This window comes from Ammodytes marinus (assembly GCF_949987685.1).
Source record: "Ammodytes marinus genome assembly, chromosome: 18".
NCBI lineage: Eukaryota > Metazoa > Chordata > Actinopteri > Uranoscopiformes > Ammodytidae > Ammodytes > Ammodytes marinus.
Window position 1 is genome coordinate 20,458,821 of NC_137222.1, and position 26,053 is coordinate 20,484,873.

At 41.0% G+C, this 26,053-nt stretch overlaps 1 protein-coding gene across 1 annotated transcript in view; it reads right to left on the reverse strand.

The window, feature by feature from the left end:
* The window catches only part of cacna1bb (calcium channel, voltage-dependent, N type, alpha 1B subunit, b), a gene marked incomplete at both ends in the record, with an annotated part of 171,179 nt that extends 154,809 nt beyond the window's left edge, over positions 1–16,370 (reverse strand). The window contains 3 exons of the mRNA XM_080046197.1: positions 9,595–9,734; positions 13,268–13,363; positions 16,059–16,370. Of these exons, the coding sequence (XP_079902323.1) occupies positions 9,595–9,734; positions 13,268–13,363; positions 16,059–16,370 (548 nt within the window). The remainder of the gene's footprint in view (positions 1–9,594; positions 9,735–13,267; positions 13,364–16,058) is intronic.
* Positions 16,371–26,053: the final 9,683 nt, after the last annotated feature.

Here is a 26,053-nt window from a genome sequence, read left to right on the forward strand (position 1 = left end):
GTCTCAAACAAGGCTCCCGCTCCCCTTCCCTCACCTGGAGGGATAGGCTTCTCAAATCGCGTTGCAGCGCCACACTGAAATCTGCAACCAATACGGATATGTGACCATAGAGCCTGCACGAGCGAACCGAAAATCGGACTGGGTGTGCGACCAGACCAAAAGCAGTAATAAAAACTATATAAAAACGTCTTTCTTTGCACTGATGGTCTCGTTTGCTGTTAAAGGTAATTTATGATTATCAGAGGAAACATGAGGTTGTTTAAAAGATATTTAAATGTTACTCGTATCCGCTTTAAGATGTTAAAATGTATTTAAAAAATGTGTTTAAAAACACACAAAAATGTTTAGAATGTTTAAAAAATATGTTTAAATTTGTTAAATAATTAAAAGATCTTTCAAAACACACAGGGATTTAGAAAAAAAAAATGGGGGGGGCTCCGCTGAAATTTGTTCTCTGAGGGGGGGCTCACTCTCTCACACTTTGAAAACCCCTGCGCTAGAGCAAAAGTCAGGTGATCACCAAAGTCATGAGAATTCACAATCTGTGAAAATGAATGTCTGTTCAAAATATCCATTGAGGCATGCATGCTGAAACAAAGTGGTGCAATATGGCGGCGCGCCCCGCACAAATGTAACTAAAACTTACTCATGAATATTATATTCCATATCTACCAAGTCTGTTCTGAAATAGTCCAATGAATCTACACACTGTACCTTTAACCCAAACACTGACCTTAGCCCTCCCTTCAGGTGCATTAATGTACAGCACATACAGTACACTCACACAGGCACTAACCCAGCTCATATTGGACTCCATAGAGGCCATGACAGCCAGACCTGCGTGATCAGACAGCAGTATATTGGCAGACGTTCAAAGGCACGCATTTAATTCATGCCGTCGGACACGGGCCTAAGCATAAGTGACCCGACCTCTGTAGTCCCTGCAACTCTACTTTGAAGCCTCCCATTGTGTTAGCCCGGTTGCTAGAGAGACACATGAAAGGGAAAAAAACACAACTTTGAAGTTGACACAAGCGCCGACTCCCGTAAATCAAATGCACTCATTAATAAATAAAAACAAACCGCCCGTGCTCCTGTTTCCCTGGAGAAGACAGTGGGATTATTCTTCTGGGCAACGTCAGCCGGGAGCCTTAGACTTGTGGTTGCCATAGAGTTTGAGCGGGCAGTAAAAGGCCATTTGAGGCTTGGGTCAATAACAGCCATCAAAGGATATGAGGCAGGGGGAGGTTAAATGGAGAACCATAGAAGCATTCAGAGCACATATTGACAACAAAAAATACACATGCATGAACTGTATAGTGTACTGGTACTGTATTTAAATTAGGGCTGTCAAAATTAACGCGTTAACGCAGGGTGATTCATTTCTAGAATTAACATGTTTTAACGCAATTAATGCATGTACAGAATGATCCACCCTGTACATCCCACCCGCTTTACACTACAGTCACTCTAACGTTGTGGTCTGACCCAGGATCTGTAGCTGCGTGCGGGCAAACATAGCAGCACGCTCGCCCATGCCATGTTTTGAACTGCTTACGGCCACGTCTGTGTCGCGGGCGGCAGTTGATGTCGGGAGCAACAGGAGGAGAAACATTGTCCGCTCTGTTCAGAGCCCGCGAGGACAACAACGTCTGCAGTTTTCAGAGGTGTGTGCAATTAGACATCAACATAACATCGGCTTCCTGGCACAAATTAACAGCCCCCTAGAACGTGGTCGCACGTACACATGTATACACGTATACACACACACACACACACACACACACACACACACACACACACACACACACACACACTGAGGCAAATTGTCATTGGTGATTTTATGTTGTATAAATCAAACAGACTTGACAATAAGTAATAGCAAATAATTCATGTACACACCAAACACGTAGACGTTGCCACGTTTGTTAAAGAAGAAGTTCTGTAATACGGCCATTTCTTCATTTTAAAATGGTTCTTGCACACCCTAAACTATTGGCAACAGAAAATCTCCACACCCTCAGACTGTGACTCATTCCGTTTTTGTAGTCTTCAAACCCAGGCTGAGTTACCCAGGTGTCGTTCCTCAGACTTCACAAAGCTCCTCCTGAGCCAGAAAAGACATTTACCTTTTCAGCCAGAACCCATTACTCTCCATGGTCATGGACAGAAAGTATAAAGCATCACTTTCTGGGCTTTCAAAATGATAGAATCATATTTACTATTCTGTGTTTCCAACTGATTCCCCTCATTCCTGCTTTAAGGTGAGACACTGTACTGTAGGTGATTAGAGTAAAAAAATAAATGATACATCTAATGAAAATTTGCCAGTGGATTATTCATTAGAACAAAACATTTTGTATAACAATTTTTTTCAGAAATGTTTGAATAAATATGAAAATATGGCAAAATCTCACTAATTGTGTTTAAAATCGCTTTAAAAACCTCCTATTTTTTAACATATAAACATATAACATTTTATAAATCAAAACAAAATATGGACAGGTTTTAAAAATACATCAGCATGTTTTTAAAATAAATCTATCCATCTATTAATCATACACTTAACAACATTTAAATAAACTCTGTAAGAACCTTCAGAAAAGCGCTACGAATGATGATTATGGAAGGTTTAGTTAAAGTGCTTTAGAAGTTAAGATTCTTGATTAATAGTATTGAAAGAAAACAATGTTGAAATAATGGCCATTAAAAATGGTTGTATACAGTTGCAAAAATACAAGGTTTAGTCTGATAAACAACATAATATACATTTCAGACCTTTTACTGTAATTATACTAGTATGAAAACATACAGACATTTTATGGAATCTAAAATAGACAAAAATCTCAAATTGATCAGTGCTTGAAAAACCAATGTTTCTGCTCAGAGTGTCTCAGTTTAAAAAGGATGAAAAAAAGCCCTTCATAGTCAACAAATGGACTAATTTCGTTTATTCGGCCTTTGAAATTAGAAAAAGTAGTGAGCCATAATTAATCCCCTTTGTCGTGGACTTCTTACTTTGTCCACTTTCAGCCATTGAGTCATGACTCCCATGCTTCTGTGTTAGCAAGACACTTCATAGTGGAAAATGTTATTGAATGCTCCAGAAAATAAGATGTTTTTCTAAGTAGAGCAACCCTCTCACCCTTACTCCTCATGTCACAGATGCTGTGGCTTTCTCAGCATTTGATTGGCCTTGGCTGGCTCTTGCCTCATCAGGGCTCAGGGTTTCTGGGCTGGTCGGCTCACTGTTCTATTGATTAGGCCTTTGGCAACCAGGGCAGATTTATTCTCTTATTAGGGGCTCCTGACGCCTGATCAGCACGGATTAAAGGTCTGCTGCTGCCTGCAGCTACACTATCATTTACATCCTTTCATTAAAGCCTTGGATGACTGTATCGATAATGTTCTAAGATCAGTGGTGTTATATAGGAGTGGTGAAAAAAAACAATTCATGTAAAAATCTATTTCCTTTCTCATGCAATTTTAAATCGATTCATAATTCGCCAAAATCGATTAAACATTTTTTTTCTTATGAAAAAATGCATTTTTATTTGATTTTATTATCATTATTTTTTGTTATCATGGTTTTTGACTTGCCTTGAAATCACATGCATTACAAGCTTCACATAGAAATGGACTTAAATTAAGATAAATAAGAGATGAACTTTAAAGGTGTTACGAGGAACTTTTAAATATTTCTATAACAGTAAAACATTTCCTCTGATGATAATAAATGACATGTAATAGCAAACGAGACCATCAAACAATGCTATTTTTAAATAGTTTTTCTTAATGCCTTTGTCATGGGTGCGCTCACCAAGGAACAACAGCAGACGTAGTGAAAACACTACCGCTTTTGTCCGAAGGGGGTGCACAAATTTAAATAAAAGGAAAGTTCCTCGGAGCACCTTTAATTTGATTTCATGCCATAATTTACCACAACGCCTCTTAGCACACAGTGGACTGGAGTAAATCCCGAAATCCTCTTTTGAACTGAATCCAGAAACCGATTTTGGATCAGGAAAGTTTTGAAACGAAAAATCGATTTTGAATCGAATCCTTACCCAAGGAATCGGAATTGAATCGAATCGTGGGATTCAAAAAGATTTGCAGCCGTAGTACTATACGAAAGGCAGAGCACTTCTACTGATTCTTAGCAACCTGGATTGTATGACGATGACATGTTTTATAGGATGATTAATAGAGCAAAACAAAGCAGAATTATTTATTCACCCTCAGAGCCACAATTATACCTTCTCAGAGTGTATCCTAAATTAGATTTCTGACCAGCGAGATCAATAAGTGCCTTAGGATTGATGACCCAGCCCATCTAAAATAAGTTCTTTATCAATCATTCATGCTTTTATCGACAACGTCCAACTGTAGCGGTCTTAATGTCCGTCTGTGGGTTTCTCGCTTACCGATTTATTTCTGTAGCTATTCAATACATAAATGATCATTTCATCATTAATATAACAGACTCTACTCTAATTATGATGATTCATTATTGCCCGCAGGCCGCTCCTTCCCACTGTGGACATCACAGGACAAAGCAGGAGCAGACTTGAACACCCGGGTGTGCTGTAAAGTCTGTTTTAATCCTCTTAACTTCACAGAGGGAGGCTGAATGTCCAAGGAGATGGTTGAATTGTCTTTTATGGTTTGCCGGGACAATTCTCTCCAAGGATCAGATTTGCGCTCATACTGCGATGCAGTGAGCCAAACCACACCCCGAGCTGATCCGATTGATTTCAAATGGATGTGCACTCGGTCCGGGCACCTATGCGCCCCCCACCCCTCACTGATCCCAAGCGAGCATGTCAAGCACACAGCAAACAGAGCGTCACCATGCGCACACACACAGAAACCCCCGATCATGCCGAGGCACATTATCTACTATGGTTGCCAGGCAACCAAACAGAGACACGCACATACACAACATAATGGTTCATTTGTATCCAGCTGTGTCAGCAATGGGGAGCCAAAACTGAGGAGCTCTTTCTCCACCTTCAGCTTTTGAACGAAGAAAGAAAAAGCTGATTCTGAAACACTGACATACCATCTTATATCCTGACGTGGTATAATTCAGAGCGTATTCATGTTTATAAAACACCAATAAGCCTCTCGTTTGTAAATTATAAAGCAACCAGAATTAACAGCAAAAGACTGAGCACCACTGCTGTACCACGATTGATGCCCAGTGTGTACAGCATGACTCTGTAAGCAGCTGGTGTCATTCTACATGAACATCGTGGAATTCAAGTGTTTTGCTCCCAGCAACAGGGCCTCTGTGTGATCTCTCAGACTTGCATTTGAAAGAACGCCTTCTCTCCTCTACCAACACACATGCATTCTACCACTGTGTAGCTATTGCAAAGGAGCATGAAAACCAATCGCAGCTCCAAACACAATCTTCCGTCTTATGTGCAGTGTGGGGAAAAAGAGAACTATTGTTGTTCCTGACTATGGCTTGAAAGGGGAAAAAATAAACGTTTTAAATTCAAACACAAGCTCTTAGTGTTGACCTAAAACACATACATTGTATTAGCATTTTTCTAATATATAACGTGAAGAAAATTTGGTTATTTACTAACACAGTAGGTCCCCATTGTGTACATACCCTTTGTTTACATACCAGTTAACAGAGCCTAGGCTGTGTATAAAAACATTTTTCAGTGCACCCACAGTATGGACAGGGAGCGGACTGTGAGGAGATACTCACTGATTTTGACTAAATTGATTTTGACAACAACCATCTCCAGAATCACTTACACAAAGAAAAAAAGGAGTTAAATTAACATCAACTACGACAGGGGCTTCCTGACAAGGAGATCATCATCCGCAATTGTTTGATGATCTGCTACCACAATGAATTTGTCAGCTTGTGTGCTTCACCATACTCAACCACAAAGATGGTTATGTTAATGATAAGGGATACCAGCTTTAAACAGCTCCACAGGACAACACGATCATGTCCCTATGGGGTGGTAAGATGGCATAGTGGAAGAGGGGCCAACCAGTAACCATGAGTTAGCTGGTTTGGTCCCCGGCACAGGACAGTGCTCCTGTTCCTCTGCTAAAGCTGGGACTAGGACACACACGTTATGCAGTTAGAATTTGAGGAGGAGAAACTGAAAGTTTGCATGAGCGACAAATGAAATGTATGAAAGTTCTTGAAAAGTTCACATTAAATGAATCTATTAAAAGCAAAACAAACCCTGGAAATATGAGTATCCTTCATCTTCTGAATTCATGCTGACAACCTTCTCATTGCCATCTACAGTTCAGTGCTGCCTTAGTCTAAATTCCAGCAGTAATTACTCAGAGCTGTTGAACTGACCGCTGCCCTGTCATTGACTAATTTCATATTAAAAAGAAACACAGGCTATTACGTGTCTCCAAAGCCCCAGAGTCTGACAGCTCCCTGGCAGGCAACCACTTTTGACCGAGCCCCACTGATAGTTGAACCAAAAACCCGGAGGAAAAATACAACTTCCAACTATAACAGTATCTGTCAGATAACTCTTTTGTTCACTTAGCTAATGGCTTGCAGGCATAATGTACACTTATTTCTGTAACACTTATGTTAAATATAATTTTTTTACATTCCTTCGGCCATGCAGACAAAATTGAATTGTCAATTATCATCAATCGCATCTCTTAGCCTACATTGTATGGACAAAAGCATGAGGACACCGGAATACATTCATATTTGATTGTTTGACATCCCAAACCCACAGGTGTTAAAGTTGTACTCGCTTTACTTTTTCATCAAGTTATAATCCTATCTATCAATACAGTACAGTTTTTCACCCACGCGGGCCGCCGCTGCTATATTTTATCCGCCGCTGCTATTAAAATCCTTCTCCTCCTCATTATTCTAATTAATTTTTTATCTTTTTGGTACATAGCTACGTAGGTGATGTAACTTACTTGGCTAAAAACAGAAACTAACGGAGGTGACCGGCTCACTGTACAGTCCCTTTAGTTGCGCTGTCAGTTTGCCGACATGGCTCTGTGTATATGGGCTCGAGACATACAAACCGATCGCGGAACAGTCACTAACGAGACAGTTAGTGGGTGAGCGAAGAATGTGGACTAGCCTACTGTAGGCTACTGATGCAAATTCCACAACTCATTACTTGTGTTACAGTTTAGTACAATATGTATTAATTTATATTTGGCTGCTCCACCAGTCCAGGCAGGACAGGATAGTTTAGTTTCTGTAGAAAAGGCACCAAAGTTTATAGGTCACAGTGTTGATATTTCTTACAGTGTGTTAAGATGTGTTTTATTCAGTGTGGATAACTGTCAGTTAGGGCCATGACGTCAATCGGCCGGAGAGTCTGTTTATTAAAGGAACACTTCACCCATACGGAACCAGCGTTCTATCATTATAAAATAACTATTATAATATAATGAATGAGGTTTTTCTTCTCTCAGTCTTCCCTTAGTCTTCCCTTGGCCCAGCTGTCCTGTTATTCCTGACCCTTACTGTGATGTCACAGTAAGGAAACTGGAGGGTTAGACAGTGAGACCATAAAACACTCTTTCTGCCTTTTCTCAGGCTAAGATGATCCGATTTAAAAAAAAATTGCACATTTATACTAAATAGGATCTCCGAGTTCAATACACCTTCATAATCTAACCGGTGAAGTAGGCCTTTAAGTTTCCCTTTCTTCTCTCTCTCGGTCAGATGTGTGAGCGTGCATGTTGCCGCAGCAATCGATCATTCCACATGTGAAACGTGTTTATTTGAGTTTATTGGAATCACCCGTGTGTGAGTATGTACATGCAGTCCCGATTGCTGTTATAAGTTATAGTTTATGCATGTTATTAACGGCTGCGATTCGCGGGTCGCAACAGCTGTTCTAACGTCTCATCACGAGCGGAGTTTAAACCTTTGTTCTTTTCCCGCGATCTATATGCTGCTGTGTCTGTGAAAGAAGGAAAATAAAGAGCGGATGAACCCTACTCCTCCTCTCCTAGTCTCATGTTTATAATTTGAAGTTGTTGGCCTTAAGTGGTGTTCTGGCCGACACCTCTGAAGTGAAACCAGTGATACAAGCAGATCAGCGCGGCACCGGTAGGCCTACGTCCACCAGTTTCCTCCACTACAGTTTCAGTTTCGTTTTTCATCTCCTGTCGGACAGCTGTTCGCTCAGCTGATGGGCTCGAGCCTCACGGAGCAGACAGCACGACTCAGTCTAAAGTCAGCGATGATCACTCTCACAAATCAAAAAGCTAAATTATAAAATAAAGCTATCTATTCCTCCCTCTATATCTCTCTGCATATATGTCTCTCTCCACTGCACACTTAAGTCACTATCACTAGTTTAAAGGAAGCAAAATGAGGATTATAACCTCATTTTGCTCTTTATTGTTTTTAAATATTTGAAGATTGCAGGCAAGTGAAATACCACCAGCTACTACATTCTCAATGAACATGAATAATTACCTATTTTTTTTTACAGTTTAAATCACATTTTTGAACAATACGGGAGAATAAATATTTGAAAGTAATACAGAATGCATGATATTACTGCATTGTATTGTATTCAATTTGTGTCACCAGGAACCTAAATGTTTTCAATTAGCCTACTTTACATACATTTGGTGCATACAAATTCACCAGAATGCAGGAAATGAAGTGTTGAATGCTCAAAAATGTATGGGGAGGGCACCCCCTGACCCCCAAATTAAAATGTGTCCCAAACCAAGGTTTAATCACAACCTACACCCTTGAAATTCATGAATTGTTTTGTTTTATTTGTATCTATAGGCCTTTGTATAAGGATACTTTGTAATTTTAATCACATTATTTTAAATTTAAGTCTTGGGTCCTGCTTATCAATTGCTCATATTAACCAATAGGCCTACTTCTGTGTTGGAGATTTGGACATTACTGAACCTCTTTCCATGTATAGTTCCCGATTTCAGATTACAATGGAACACAGCATTGGGCATGCCCAGGCGGAGCTTGTCACTGCCCGAAGTTATAACACTGCAGACTCGCCCTTATGTGCCTGAGCGGCGCAGGTATATTTAATTACATCCGATTCCCAATGGTGGATCAACACACAAAGAAGAAGACAATTACACTACGGGTCCAGATAAAAAGTAATGAGGTAAAAAACTAAGCGACCGCTAGTGATGACGTCATATAGTCGACACTGTGGGGTTTCGAAAGGAACTCTGGGAAAATCAGTCCAATGGGTTTTGCCGGCAATCACAATCTTAGCACCAAAGCTGTCACTATATTCAACTCAAAATATGATGTATACTGGGTTCTGTGGACCTGGCTTTGTGCACAGGGGCACTGTCATGTTTATACAGGAAAGAGCCTTCTCCAAACTGTTGACACGAAGCTGGAAGCAGAAAATAATGTGGATAGGGCTTCCATATAGTAAAGCCCAGACACTGTTTTCACTTGTTGAATAACTTGTAGATGCTCGTAGGCAGATGATCTAACGGGAAAAAGGTGACGCCACTACACTCTCTCTCAGGGCGCTCACAGATACACACAAAAGGAACCACTCTCTCACTTATGGCTTCCATCTGCAACAGACACCCGGCGGGCGAGGGACTCACCCGGTGAGGACGACCACGAAGTCCATTACATTCCAGCCGTTTCGGAGGTAGGAGCCTTTGTGAAAGGCAAAGCCCAGGGCGATGATCTTAATGGCAGCCTCGAAACAGAATATTCCAATAAAGTAGGGCTCTGTGTCGTCCTACAGAAAGACAGAGAGAATCAGAAGGAGATGTTTTTGTTGGAGGTCAGAGAGTGGTTAATGAAGCGTTAAGTCAGAGAGAGGGGTGAGTAAAATAAAAAGAAAGATGGCTTCTTTCACTTCTTGCACTGGCATGGACAGAAGTGTAGGAATGAAAAGGATTAAATACTGTGAAAACAAATATATACAGACACTGCATGATCTTAATGGCAATGGTGAATCTGGCCCGCTCCATTTTATACGTTCAAACATAAAATATAAATGTAGAAGATAAAAAATATTCCACAAATACTGTACATCTGACCTTGGACATGATCAGTGGTGTGCACATACTATGTAAGGATCAGAGGCCTAAAGAAAAAGGGCACCCTTACTGAGCACATATTTGCAGAAGGGTTACTGTTTAGTAAACCATAAATGTTCATATTCAATAAACGAAAACGTTAGTTTTTTTGTTTGTTTTCAATAAAGTTTAGAAAAAGATTTCCATGTGAAATTACACATCAATATTTTGCGTAATTGGAATAAAACCTTCTCAAGTATCAATACACCTTTTCTACATGCATAAATGTTAACATGTAGAACTCAATATTTTCATATGCTCTGTCTGTCCCGACAAATGAGGCATGGGGTGACACAAGGTCACTTTTGGGGCCTCTTGATCGAAACACAGGGAAATATCATATAGCTGCTCAGTGCCCCTCTTGAGGTGGCAACACACTGCACACCGGCGCGGCGAGTTTACATAGAAAGTCAATGTATTTCGCGCGCCGCCGCGCGAATGGGTGGCCGGCCGCCGCAGGAGTTGAAAATATTGAACTTTTTGCCACCGGCCGCGCTGCGATAGCCAATCAGCGTTGAGCTCCTCCCGACGTCACTCACTTCGGGACGACGGACAGAGGAAATTAAGATGGATGAGAACATAATAGTCACAGTTTGCTCCCATAAGTTCTGTGAATAGCCTATGTGTACAGTTATCAGTTTTGCTTTATGAACCAAGTTAGCACCAGTTAGCTTGGGTAAAGCACCATCAGCACAGCAGACTGGTGCTCTTAGCACCGGTTAGCACCAGCGCCAGCATATCCCCAGAGTAGGAGAAGGCTACTCTGGTCGGGCGGCGGACACAATATGACCCAATATGATCACGCGGTGCGGAACCTGCGATTCGCGCGGCCACCCGCCGCGCCGCGGAGTGCAGTGTGTTGGCACCTTTATGTATTAGGGCAAATCATAAGCACAACATTATCCTTATAGGTAAAAGACATTCCCATTTGAAAGGCCACTTTGGAGGGGGCGCCCTTAGCTCAGTTGGTAGGGCGTCCCCCCCATGGGCCTCGGCCAGCAGCGGACCCGGGTTTGATTCCAGCCCGCGGTCGTTCTCTGCATGTCACTCCCCTCTCTGCCCCATTTCAACTCGGTCTCTACACTATCAATAAAGCATAAAAATGCCAAAAAAAATTCTTAAAAAAAATAAAAATAAAAAAAGGCCACTTTGGCAATTTGAGCATAACAACACACATGACTGGAAATCATTGATTTGAGCACTCCCTGCGTGCTTCCCTTAAAGTGACCATTTGCACTATGTGGCCAAGTTAACCCTGGGCCTTGCTTTCACTAAGCCAGCTGGATCAGGCGCGTATTACATGACACTTTTTTTCCTTTGCCTCCATTAATATCTCCGAGAGCCTTGGGCAATGTGCAGGGCCATGAGCAGAGGATCTCTCACGCCTACGCTAACTTCTCTCCCCCCCCTCGATTTGTATCTCTCGCTCCCAGCATACTACAACCTGACAGACAGTGTCCCCAACCCCCAGCATCAGCCAGCCTCCAACATAAATAATCACGCAAAAGCAGTGTGACAGGCCTGAGCACTGCACAAGAAATGTGACCTTTTATGTAGCACGGCTGACTACTACAGTGAACCTCTAGTGATAATAGATATGTTGGAACCAATGTTACTGTATCAAGCGTGAAAACGGGTTGTAAAATAAAGGCAATTTGTTGTTGTCGTTTAGAAACAGCTACACCTTTCCTGGTCAATAAGCAGTAAAGCATGTGATATTTCAACAATAATGACAGGCATTCAATTGTCTATATTCATTTTGATATGATGTAAAAAGACATAGACAAAACAATTGAATGTCTTATGTAATGCCGTTGCTTACAGCTGCCTGGATAAATGTATGTAGCATGTTAACATCATACAGCGTCTAAAATACTCTTAACTCTTAAATACATTTGCTGAAGATGGCCAGGGAATACTATGCATCAATAGCATCAGCATCAGCTGAAGACTTTAGGATGGATCTAAAATAGTCTTTCTGAATAGCTTCTCTCATCGCCTCCACTTAGAGCACACCTCCTACTCTGTTGACAAAGCTTCATAAATAATAACCGATTCCTTGTTCTAATTAAAAGGCTTCTTCTTGTATTACATCCTCTGGGTGGAGGTGGCATGGAGAGGATGCTTGTTTTCTCCTTTGTGTAACCACTGTTATCACTTTCTCAGGTGCTGAATGCTATATTCCTCGAACATCTTCACAGGTGAACTTGCATCACACGTGCTGAGATAATTCCAAAGAAGGGCAGGTAGTTGAATATGAGAAGAATTCATCGACTTTCTCACTTCCAGCTGTTGCTCTTTGAAGTACTCTGGCTCTCCGTTCAGCTACAACACCCTTAACAACACATACAGCAGAGCGCTGGACCATGACAAGTCACAGTCACGTGCTATTCAGTTTGGTTTTGTGTTTTTCCCCCTTGGTACACAGGGCAGGATATGCCACTTGACCTCACTGTGCAGCGGTCTCTCTGGTATTTCACTATGAGACTGGTTAGCTGTGCAACGTGACTGTCAAGAGTTCAAATGTTGGTTTGAACGGAGTGCATATGTGAGCAGCTATGGGGAACAGAGAGCCAGGGCAAGCACATCAATGTCAGCTCACAGAGTTTCACCTTGCTTAGAAGATAGAAGATGGAGGGAAAATATAGGGACAAACGCAGTGTCCCAAAGCCTGATCAGTAAAAGGTGCTGCTGCATTAAAAGATGGAGTCAGCAATTCTGGAAAACGCTTATTTTCAGATCAATTTTTGTCATTATCAATGAATATCTTCTGATCTCACGATCCGCTACCTGTCCGTATTGTGCATGCACTGAAAAATAATCAGGCAGTAATACACAGCCAAAGCTCTGTAAACTGCTATGTAAACAAAGGGTATGTAAATGAAGGTAGCTAGCAACATGCCCATTTACAGAGCCTACGCTACACTGTATTAAGTGTGTCTACATTGTTTCAGCGCACATACAGAATGTAGTGGATTGTGAGGAGATGTTCACTGATTTTCTCCAGAATATCTCACTCCTGCTGCAGGTCAGCTCTGACACCATGACGCTTTGGACAAGGGTTAGGAAATCAAAGCTGTGGCGGTACCTTTGATTACTCTGCATATCTGTCCGAGTACTTGTTTGCTGTTGAAAAGTTATTTGACTAAAAAGCAAGTGACTTTACAAACAGGTACATCATTGCACTTACCAGGCGTTCGGACATGGGCGTCTTGTCGCTAGCAGGTAGATGCTGCTCCAGGGCCAGGACGATGCAGTTGGCGATAATTGTAGCAAGGATCATGTACTCAAACGGAGTGGGAGAGAGGGTCAAGGAGCATTTGAAAGTGAAGTTGCATTCATTTCATTTCACAGATTAATCATTATGTATAGTTCCTATGGAATGTTTAAAGACCTAATTTTCAGTGGTTTAACAGTCAAAGCTGGTAACTAGTGTTAGTCAAATTAAATATGGATGCCTGATAATGGCTGATAACATTCAGTTGAGCAGAACAGCAAGCTAAGCTGCATGTTGCTTAATGAAAAATCACATTACTCTTTGACTTGGAAGCATTCTGCCATAAACCTTCAATCATGCTCTGGTTGAAGGCTTTTTTTTAAAAAGAAAGCATCCTATACATGCCCTCATGGTCTTTCCAGATGGTTGACCATTTCTAACAATTTTCAATGGTTGGCTCATTCTGCAATCTATTTTCACTGGGTCATTGCCTGCGGGTAGGGGCCTATTGATGGCCTATGAATTACAAGGGGATGGGAAGCGTATACTATTAAACCAAGATGTAGAATTGTTAAACATAAAACACCTAACTACACTGATTATTCAGCCAGGATACTGTTTGCATGGCAATACATTATTTGAGAAAATAAATGGTTGAATGGCTACTTTTCACTTAAACTCATATTAGCTGATAGGGGAGAACGGGGTAAAATGTCACACGCGTTGGTTGTCACAATCATTATATCTCGGAACCAGAAGGCGCTGTCTGTGAAATTTTGGTATGTAAATATCCAGAATTGGGATCAGAGGTCACCTACATAGTCTTCCTTGGAGTTAAACGGCTGAATTTGAGGTGAGAGGACTGTTTGTGTTTTTCATGTCAAATAGAAAATATTTAGCTCTTCAGTTTTTTTCTTCTAGGCTTTTACACAATGGGTTTATAACAAAAAACTTGTTACCCATAAAAAGTGAAGGGTAAACTATAGTTTAGATTGTGGTTAGCAAGCTAATTAGTTGTCAGATGGTTGTTGGCCTTGATGCTAGCAAGAGATTCAAGTTGGGGTTGGTCGTCACATTTTTTGGGGGGTTGGTTGTCACATGTTATCCAAAGGCTGCAGCCAGAAAAGGAACCCAATAACGAAAGAAATTGTCAAGCTGTATCCTTGACACCCAAGAGAAGGAGAGAATAGAGCAGGAAAAGGCAGCTAGCATGCAAAATAAAAAAGAACAAAATCAAAACAACCCAGTGCATCCCAAACTAGACCAGCTGCCAAGGCTACAGTAAGTTATGTAGGCCTATGTGTCAACTTGACAATGCAATTAAACTTTAAAATGTAGTTCTGCTTTCTTACACATTTCAAGCCAACACCTTAAGCTTCAATTTAATGTAGGAATGACTGTTGAAAGATGTTTAGGTGACGAGCAATTCTCACTAGAGTAAAAAGTGTGCCTACTTACCCCGTTCTCCCCTCTATAGAGGGCATGGATACAATGCTAACAATTATTATTCGAATATAGCTAATGTTGCTCTCACTGTCACCCACAGAGCAGAACCAGCTGTCTTCTTGTGTTTGTCCAGCCTTATAGCCATTTCACTGCACAAAGATATTTATTTAAATAAGTAATTTAATCTTGTTTCTCTATTATTATAACTTATTTCACTTTTAATCAATCTCTATCACTAGCTTAAACTGCATGGATGTTATTAAAGCCTTTGAAATTTAATTGCTTAAATGTATTGTTAGTTAATGTTTTAGAAGATAATCCACCCGTCTATTTTATCGAGGCTACATTGAGTCACACAAATATAAATTAATGCTTATAGCATAAAGCAAAGCAATATATTACTTGTTTTCAGAAAAAAAGCTAAAGTCAAAACGTGTTAAGTGGATTTTACCTTAATTCAAAATCTTGACACCTTTCCATCTTTTAATAAGTGAAAACGTCTCAGAAACGCGCTAACAGACAGAATCTTATATGGGTTTAAAGAGAAAAAATACTGATACACGGAGGGTGACCATGACTCGACTCAATTGTAGTGGGCTTTTTTTCTCTATTTTTTTCTGAAGAGAGCGGCGTGGGGCGCGCGGTGAGCGTGGGCGACTTCAGCACCATGGAGAGGGCTCCTAACTGAGACAACGAGGCGGTGCTGACTACAAACACCGGACTCTCTCCCTTTCTTCACCAAAATAAACTGCTCTTTTTTGTTACGTGAATGACATGACTGTGGAACAGGGAGAGTGGATTTCAGCCAGCGCAAACAGACACATCACTGACATAGCATTACCCTTTTACGCACGCAGCTGTTTATCGACTTGTGCTTCCGTCAATCAATAACGATCGCTATTAAGACGTGGGTTTGCTCTCCATGCCCGGTGGACAGTAAACAGCTGACATTTTGACAACATAACTTATCGGTCGATGTGGACGACCAGAGGCTCTAAAACGAGAAGGGTTTAGGAAAGGGCAACACAATACGCGGATGCGAAGTCTTTTCACTGCACGCCTGAGAAAACATCTTTGTGTCATGTTGGAGAGAGATAGCCGATGTAGCGAAGCGACAGGTGCATACAGAGTTGCGGAGAGTGAAAACGAGAGTTACTGTGGTGGTAGCTTCTCTAAGTGAAAATAACTGGCCGTGCTACAATAAAATCCCTGATCAGAACCTGAACCCGTTATGTGTTTTTTTCTGCTTCCACTATCAGTGTGTGTTGCAAAGAGAGGACAGACAGACAAGGGACAGGTTAAAAGGCTACACATGCACCTGCTGTGTGTGTCTATGCATGGAAGGATATGGCCACTCTGTTATTCGCTTGGCGTACTTCCTGATGAGATTGTCCTCGCGGAAGATGAAGAGGGAGCGGTTAACGGTGAGGCAGTTCTGTTTGACGGGATTGGGGTTGTATATGGCCATAGTCCGGGCTCTCTGGGCCATGGACTGCTTGTACACCCGCTGGCCACCCGGAGCGCCGCCAACACCCCCGCCGCGGGCGCCCCCTCTGCCAGCGCCCGGTCCACCTCTCCCTCCGCCGCCTCCTCCATAGCGGGTGGGTAGATCATCTGCGAAGCGAGCCATTCTGGAAACGCACAGATCCAAAAGGGGAAATCCAAAGTAGTGTCAGTGAAAATGGAGGGGAGACGCATCACAACAAAACACACTTCATCCAAAAGCACAGTTTTATAGTGTTTAGAGCGTCAGGAAAAAGCGCCGCGGTTTGGAAAAATAAAATAAAAATAAGGTGGCCATCATTGAAAACCACGTAATCTTGATCCTTTCCATTCATTCATCTTCAGACGAATTTGAAGCGTAAAAGTTTAAAGCAATGGAGCACTTTATATAGGAAATGATCCACTTCGCGGAGGCTGTTGCATCCCTAACAGCCGGGTGGAAGAATCAAGCTGAAATAAAAAAACCAAATCACTGTTTTTTGTCCAAAATCCTGACAGCGTCGAAACACCAGTTGCAACGTCAAAATAGACAGGAGCGACACAAAAATCCACCAGTGCTCTTTTTTTCCAGCTGAAAGCAACAATAAGACAAGCCAATCCAACGCACGAGAGTGAATTGTATTTGATCGCTCGCTGTACGGGGGCTGAAGGCTATAAAGCGAGTCCTCAGTGGAATAAGGAAGAGCGCATGTGACCATGATGGGCCTATCGGTGAACGGAGCGTGCAGACGCACTCGCCGTCTGTTGCCTGCTTATAAAGAGACCCTACAAACTAATGAAGTTTAGAAAAGGCCTGAGGGGTCAAAAACATGACTGGTAATACATCTTTCTTTAGGCATCAACAAGGGAAACCCTATTTGTCTGTACAAAAGAATAATCTAAGCTATATAGCACCTACAACATTTAACACTTAAAAATATCAGAAGATCTAGCAAGTCATAGTGCATACGGAAAGTATCCACAGCGCTTCACTTTTTCCACATTTCGTTATGTTACAGCCTGGACTAACGCTGGATTACTTTTTTTTCTCAAAATTTTACCCATAATACCCCATAATGACAACTTTAAAAAAGTTAGTTTGAGATTTTTGCAAATGTATTCAAAATAAAAACGAAGAAAATCACATCACAGCCTTTGCGATCAAGCACAAAATCTCGCCAGGTCCATTCTGTTTGCACTGATCATCCTTGAGATGTTTCTATAGCTTAACTGGAGTCCACCTGTGGTAAATTCAGTTGTTTGGACATGATTTGGAAAGCCACACACCTGTCTATATAAGGAACCACAGTTAACAGTGTATGTTAGCCCACTAAATAAGCATGCAGTTGAAGGAATTGTCTGTAGATCTGCGAGACAGGATTGTCTCGAGGCACAGATCTGGGGGTGGGTACAGAGAAATGTCTGCTGCTTTAAAGGTCCCAATGAGCATAGTGGCCTCCATCATCCGTAAATGGAAGACGTTTGGAACCACCAGGACTCTTCCTAGAGCTGGCCGTCCTTCTAAACCGAGTGATCGGGGGAGAAGAGCTTTAATTAGGGAGGTGGCCATAACCCGATGGTCACTCTGACATAGCTCCAGGGCTCGTCTGCGGAGAGCAGAACCTTCCAGAAGGACGACCGAACAGGCCTTTTTGGTAGAGTGGCAAGACGGAAGCCTCAGCCCGCCTGGAGTTTACCAAAAGCCACCTGAAAGACTCTCAGACCATGAGAAACAAAATGTTCTGGTCTGATGAGACAAAGATCAAACTCTTTGGCATGAGTGCCAAGCGTTATGTTTGGAGGAAACCAGGCACCGCTCTTGAAGGAAAGATGAATGCAGTGATGTAAACAGACATACAGAAAAACCTGCTCCAGAGCGCTCTTGACCTCAGACTGGGGCGACGGTTCATCTTTCAATAGGACAACTACCCTAAGCACACAGCCAAGATCTCGAAGGAGTGCCAGAGCCCAGACCTGAATCCCATTGAACTTCTATGGAGGGATCTGAAAATGGCTGTGCACCGACGCTCTCCATCCAACCTGATGGAGCTCTAGAGGTTCTGTAAAGAGGAATGGGCGAAACTGGCCAAAGATAGGTGTACCAAGCTTGTGGCTTCTTATTCCCAAAGACTTGAGGCTGTAATTGCTGCCAAAGGTGCCACAACAAAGTATTGAGCAAAGGCTGTGAATACTTAAGTACATATTATATTTTTGTTTTTTTATTTTTAATAAATTTGCAAAAATCTCAAACAAACTTTTAAATTGTCATTATGGGATATTATGTGTAGAATTTTGAAATTATTTATTTAATCCAGCGTTAGTCCAGGCTGTAACATAACGAAATGTGGAAAAAGTAAAGCGCTGTGAATACTCTCCGTATGCACTGTAACTTCCTGAGTGTGTTCAAAATCCTACAACGTTTATCCTAGTTCTCAGTAAATGAGGAAATAAAGTTTTGCATACTTCAATTGATGGCTCTTTGGGTAGCCTATGTGTGTTGTCATTTATGTTTATTATCTCTGCAACAGGAAAATTTACCTTTAAAGGTAAAATAAAGATATATCTATCTATATATCTATCTATCTATCTATATATCTATCTATCTTATCTTATCTATCTATCTATCCATGTATCCATCCATCCATCCATCCATCCATCCATCCATCCATCCATCCATCCAATCAAATACTTGTTTTTGATTAAGTGAAAACTGTGTGTATCAAAACTATTAGTCTTCACATTGTATTTCATAAAGTCCTTTTTAGCCCTTGTGTTTAAATGAAATTTGCTTTACTTTTTCATTGGTTGCAGTCCGTCACAGTCCACTTATATATAAATGGTCTCTGAGTGATTGCAACCATATCGTTCTGTGTGTGTATAAGTCAAAATAATAGATGCAAAAACAAAATACAGTATGTAGAAAACTGTTGAAGTGGCAACATGCCACTAGAACTGGACACATGATGAATATGACAAAATATGGAAATTATGTTAAAGCATTGCTATTAGACCAATGGAGAAAATGTGTTGGGCTCTGTGTTTTACGGACCATGCCAAAAGTCCTTCACAGGCAAATGCATCTACAAAGTTAACCAACAAAGTTAACCTACATGGTGAAATTTCTCATGTTTGGGGTCAGTTGTACCTCAGGGATATTAAAGGGTAACTGCACCCCCTGTTTGAGCTACTGCACGATTTTGAAAAATGCTTTCAGACCATGGATTCTGAATTCCGTTTGAGAACCATTGTTTTTAAACATTCCGACATCAGCCGGCCGACTTTCGGGAGGGAGGGGGGCGCGGTGTCTGTGAAGGAGCGGGCTAGCTGCTAGTAGCTGTCACTCAGGAAGATCAGAATGACATGACTTCATTGAAATATCGAGTGACACAAAGTCTAACGGCACTATCGCTACACAGTGAGCTCATATAGCCTATGCCACACAGATAGGTCGTCTGAGGTGGAGGACTTTTCTTATTCTAAATTGTTGGCGGGTGTTTCTATCGTAGTGTTAGGAGACCGAGTAGCGCAAGTGAACGAGCGGCAGTGTGTGTGTGTGTGTGTGTGTGTGTGTGTGAGCGAGGAGAGCGAGCGGTAGCGTGTGTCAATAAAGTGAAACAATGAACGAGTCCGGGTCTGTGTGTGTCTGTGTGTGTGTTCGCGCAAGCGAGATATTGCAGACACACTGTCGGTAGAAGTGAAGGGTGTTAACCCCCGAAATAACATCCTTGGAGGGACAGTATAACAGTAGACGCTTATGGACCAGCCATGGACCTATGAAGAGCGTGCCTGGCTTTGCGGCGACGTGATGACGTACATGGGGTCAAAAAAGTCCCATGTACGTCATTTTTCGAATCCGAAGGAAAAAGTTTTTTTCAAATCTTAGTAAAGTTCTAACATGATTTACAATACAAAACATTTCTTGAATTGCCGATATTTAACATATTGCAATTGTTTTCAGTATTAACACCAGCATATATGTGTTCCTTACCAACATAGTGATTTAATTCAGCTTCTATCTCAAAAAACAAGTAAAAGGGTGCAGTTACACTTTAAGAAGTGTTCTCAAGCATCTGTGCTGCAATTTAGTGCCATGTCCTTCCCCACCAAGGGTAATGCATCATATTCTAAAGTGGACCTCTGAAACATGTTAAAAATGTTTAAGCTCACTTCTTGCAAGCTTAATTTGTTACTTGCTTATCAATCTCAAGTTTGGGTATTGTACAATAACACTGTGTGCATTGTATTGCTGTACAGGCCAGTGGTTAGAAATGTATCACAGTAAGGAAATAAACAAGCCATGTGTATGGCTACAGGGATACTGAACCCACTATCAATTCAGGTAATAGCCTGCTGAGGAGAACGTTATTAACATTGGGAATGTTTTGTGTGTGGTGTTCACTGGAGATGTCTAAAGTTTTCAAATTAGATACAGAAAATAAATCAAAATGCAACATAAAAACTTTTGAGTTGATAACATAGATGTCAAGGCTTGTGTTTGTGTTTCACTCAACAGTTTCCCTTTCTTGTCTTTATTTCCAACAGTCACAATATGAAGACACTACAGATGATAACTTGAGCTTCATCTACTTGTGAGTCACCATCTTTTATTACAAGTTGCTGCATTGAGCTGTTGTCATTTGGTCATCAACATACATTACATATTAAAGGTGGAGTCAGCGATTCTGGAGAATGCCTGTGTTCCCTGAAAATGAATCCAGTGTTAATACACAGTCTAGGCACTGTAAACGGTCATGTTGCTAGCTACAGTGGGCCCCCTTTGTTTACATAACCTATAAGCTGTTTATTAACATACAAAAAAATCAGCGCACACACTACAGACAGGTTTAGGATTGTAAGGGTATTCACTGATTTTGACAAAAAGTGATTTGTAAAAAAGGGTTCTCCAGATCTGCGGACTCCACCTTAGTGTGTGGACACAAACATATTACACGTCATGTCAATTCTACTTAGATAGTGCAAATTCACAATAGAAGTTCTCTTAATAACTTTTCAGAAAGAGCAGGTAGGACAGTAGACAGTAAGCTACTCTCCTCCATGAGCTTGACCTGCAGAAAGGTGAAACAGAAGTTGTTGCCTTTTATAGGTCTAACCCCGTTTTATACCATTTATTTATTCAAGCATGTGACTATCACATAGCCTGGCTCCGCCCGCCTACCTACTGTACATCCGGCCAAATTTCCTTTTCCCTTCAGTAGTCAGTCTGGTGATGGGGCGTATTAGTGGGATCCTGCTCGAACAGATTTCTGTGTGTCCAATCAGCGAACAGAGCGAGTGGCTGAGAACGATGACGTCAAAGTCGCGCTCCAGTTTCAGTTGAATTCTGCGTTCATTTATACTCGGAAGAAGGAGATTTTCGACTTGGTAGTTCCGAGCTCCGACCTGTCTGTGTTCCAGTGCATCTGCTCGCGAAAGTATGGACTTTCTCGTCCAAATAACTAAACATTAGGCAAATTACCGTTGCCAGGTACCGGTAGATCCATAGACCACAATATGTAATGAAGTCGGAAATTTCCGAGTTCCCTGTCCAACTGGAACGCACCGCCAGAAGCCGGCTCATGACACACGTGACGACCAAACATTATGCGATTGGTTGGCTAATCCAGAGTGGCACTGGGCAGATCCAATAGTTTTAAACTTCAACAGCCACCCGCCTCCAAGTGAGTGAACGTTTTCCAATTACAGCACTTCCAGACCTTCTGTACAAATGAAATGAAGTACGATGGTCTGGTTGGACCAGGCTAACTATCACACAGGCCTACAGGACAAAATCTGACACTAACCTTTATACCAGGGGTCCCCAAACTACGGCCCGCGGGCCAAATGCGGCCCGCTTTTTATTGGCCTGCGGCCGATTTTTAAAATATAATGTAATATGGCCCTTTGAATTTTTTATTTTTTTTATTTTTTTTTGTATTTCTTAGTTAACCCACTAGTGCAGGGGTGTCAAACACTGATTGATTGGCCCGTGGCACATTTTAAAAATATAATGTAATATGGCACTTTTAATTTTTAAATAATTTAAATGCACTCATTATATTACAGAGAAATATGTCCCATAAAAGAAAATGAGCAACAAGCCCATCCCAGAGGACCCTGCATAATATTTTATTTTAAATTAATATTATTATGGAAAATCTATGCGTCCTTCTCCAATAGCTTCTAATCCATCTGACACAGTGTCTCCATTTTTTTTTCATACAAAATTCTTCAGATTTAGCCTCTTAATTTCCCTCTCAAAGTGCACCAGATTCATGCATTTCGCTTTGAAAACTTTAAAAAATCTCCCGGGGGGGCATACCCCCGGACCCTCCTAGGAGGGTCGGGACCTCGGCTGGATACTATTTTCACCCTGCTGGACATTGGACGCAAAGGCAGAAAACACTGGGTGTATAATTGGCATATAAACAAGAGGGGAAATGTGTCTGTTTAATGTGCAAGGAAAGTGTTGCCGTGAAGAAGGATTACAATTTACGAAGACACTATGAAACTAAACATCAGAGCAGCTACATGTCCTGATAAATGTGTTATTTTTGCAAAGTGGCCCGGCCCTTCGTAGATTTTTCTGTATGTGGCCCTCAGTGAAAAAAGTTTGGAGACCCCTGCTTTATACTGTCAGACTTTTTTTTTTTACCTTTATTTAAGGTGTTTTGGCCTATGTGCAATCTAATAAATCTGCTGAACTCCATACTTGACTAGCTTTTAACTTATATTCAAAGGGCCAATTATAAATTGAACCAGCCTTTGTTATTTTGCTTATTATTAATATCTTATCTTAATTTAGCTCTCCCTGAACAGTATCTGCAGCCAAATCACTGACACACATGCGCTACGTAGGGCTTATGAGCCATCTAGTGGTGGAGCTTATGTACTGCAAAGGTAAGGCAAAAGGGCCCCAGTATTATTCATTTGGCTTTTTGCTTAATGGCTGGAGAAACTATAGGCTAAATAAATAATATTGTTAAATAACATCAAACAATGGCGAAAAGCTGGTTTGTTGGGGTTCCAATTTCCGCATTACACTTAAAGTGTAGGCCTACCATTCCATTGTTTATTTTATTTTTATTTTTTTTTAAGATATTTTTTTGGCATTTTTACGCTTGATTGACAGTGCAGAGGGACAGAGGTGAAATGGGGCAGAGAGGGGAGCGACATGCAGAGAACGACCGACCGCGGGTGGGAATCGAACCCGGGTCCGCTGCTGGGCCCGGCCCGGGAGGGGGACGCCTTACCAACTGAGCTAAAGGCGCCCCCCATTCCATTGTTTCTTAATGATATGATGATGTGTGAATAAATTAACCTTTAAAAACCCCACTATGAAGCTATTTACTAGAACAATTCTAATTTGAGAGACTTAAGAAACCCATAGCTTTGAGTTTGCTTTGGTTTTTATTTGGAAATGTGTTGGGAGTAGCCTATGCTAAGAACAATAGCCTAAAAGCACAATAACTTAAGTTTCTGAACGACTTTTCTTTTGATTAGGCCTACACCTACTTGACATGAAGGGCCCTCAGGTTGGTCCCCCTTTATTAACTTTTCTCGGGGCCTGTCTTGAAGAGTTCCTTAACCTTAGGGCCTGTTATAATATTAGGCAAACTTGTACCGTAAAATGGACATGTCATTGAGGTAGCTATAAAAAATATAATAGGCTACATTAAATTGTTTCTACTTTTTTTTTGCCAATTATTTTCCCCCACATCTGACCTAATTATTAATATAAAATATTCATTAATTTTAAAAGATGTTAACCCTTTAATTGCCAAGTTTTGGTCATGATGCCATCGTATTTTAGATGAAAAAAAACTGAAAAAATTATTATTTTCAATATACTACATGCAAACACATTTTTTTTTGTTGAATTATTAGGCATGGGATATGTCAATGCTGAGTAGCAACACAGATATTTAGGCATGATTATTTGTTGTACAGTGTAATAAACTGACACTCATACCGATAAGGTATGTAAAATGGACTTTTCAAAAAGGTAGCTATGAAAAATATTATACGTCGATATTTTTTCAACTTTTTTAGGCTTGATTTTTAAACCAACATCAGTACTAATCATAAATGTAATGTTTGTGTTAGGAAAATAACCTCACCTGCAGTCCATGTGCATTTTCCACTCTTTTTTTTATTATCCACAAGTGAACAGTGCGGCTGCATATATGAAAAAAAACACCTGACCACACACAAAAAATTCTAACAAAAGGTTTCTAGGTTGTTTTTTGTAGTATAACATACTAAAAGTTTACCAAAATTTGACCACTAGAAAGGGGTAATTTTCAAGATGGCGTCCAAGATGGGCAGTAAGAGGTAAGGTAATACACAATGCATCCTCTATAGATGCTTTTGAGTATAAAAGTGGAATTAGCCCTACTGTAGGAGCTGAGCTGGAAAATAACATTATCATATAAAAATACACTATCTTACCAGATGTCATGCCATATGCATGAACACAGCCAAAATTAATAAAGAAAAAGAAAAATGAAATGTCCGTAAAATGGACCCATAAGGGTTAATGTTTCAAAATATAGGCATAGTTTGATAGACATACCTTCATTGTTTAAATTTGTGCTAATTTTCCAAAATGAAGTCTTAAATTCATCAAATAAGCCTATGGAGTCATGCAATGCTAGCTACCTGTAGGCCTAGCTTAGTCCTATAAAAAAATGTAGGCTCTATGAGTCTTATCTGTAGGCAACTTCAGTAGGCCTATGCTACGAGTTGTTGTTTGTTTTCCACCTAAAATGCAGTATTTAAAAGCAGGAGTTTAACTTATTAATAAGAAGCCTACTTTCTTTGTCTACATTTTAAAACATGTCGTGTCTCACCTGCGGGTCCATGGCGTGCTGTTGAGGAGCTCGTGCCTTACGACAAACTGACGCACACCATCTCTCCTTCCCGCCCTGCTCAGCCCGTCCAGACGTAAAACTGCGTCATACTCTTGCACGGCCTCGGAGGATCTCCAGGGCGGCTCGTGCGGGTCTCCAGTGCAGGTGTCTGGCCCTGGCTCTTCATTGTCCACCTGTCGACCGGGACCGACACTCTTCTCAGGTGACGGAGCCCAGGTATCCTCGTACTCTGCCCCCAAGGTGAGCATCCTCCAGGAGCCCAGCGTGGCCGAACGAAGCGCTTGTGAGTGACAGCAATGAACACTAAAGTTTATCTAGACAATCATGCCATTTGTGATTTTATTTAAGTCAGTCACAACGTTTCTAAACTAGTATAACGTAGCCAAGTTATTGAATACCCCCCACTTCTCAAGCCAATCCTCATTGCCTAGCCTATGTCAAAATATGACAAAATAGCCTACACAACTTCCACTGAATTAGCAAGGTTACCTTACTGCAGTGCTTCTCAAAAAATTTTCAACTGACCAAAAAAAATGTTTTGTGCTACTGTGTAGATGTGTGCTTGTGTAAGGTCATAACCGCGCGAAAGCCCGCGATTTGCAGTAAATAAATGTCCACATGTGTCTCCAAGTGTCTCTGTATGCTATTTAAAAAGAAATCAAGCAAGTAGACTAATAATAAGTAGCCTAACATTAATGAATTATAGGTTATCGCATCACAGAAGGCATATTGGCCTATAATAATAAAAAAAAACACCACCTTAACTGTTTACAGTTTAAAAATGTTTTGAATTAAATGCAAACCTCAGTTAATCATTTGCTCTTGTTTATCTGTCCTGAGATTCACACAGATTGAGCAGTTTTGTTTAATTGTTACAAATTGAGCTAATAAACTGAACTTCGATTTTTTTTTAAATTGCTCCAGAAGTTATCTCAGCTAATTATAATTTTTTTTATTTTAT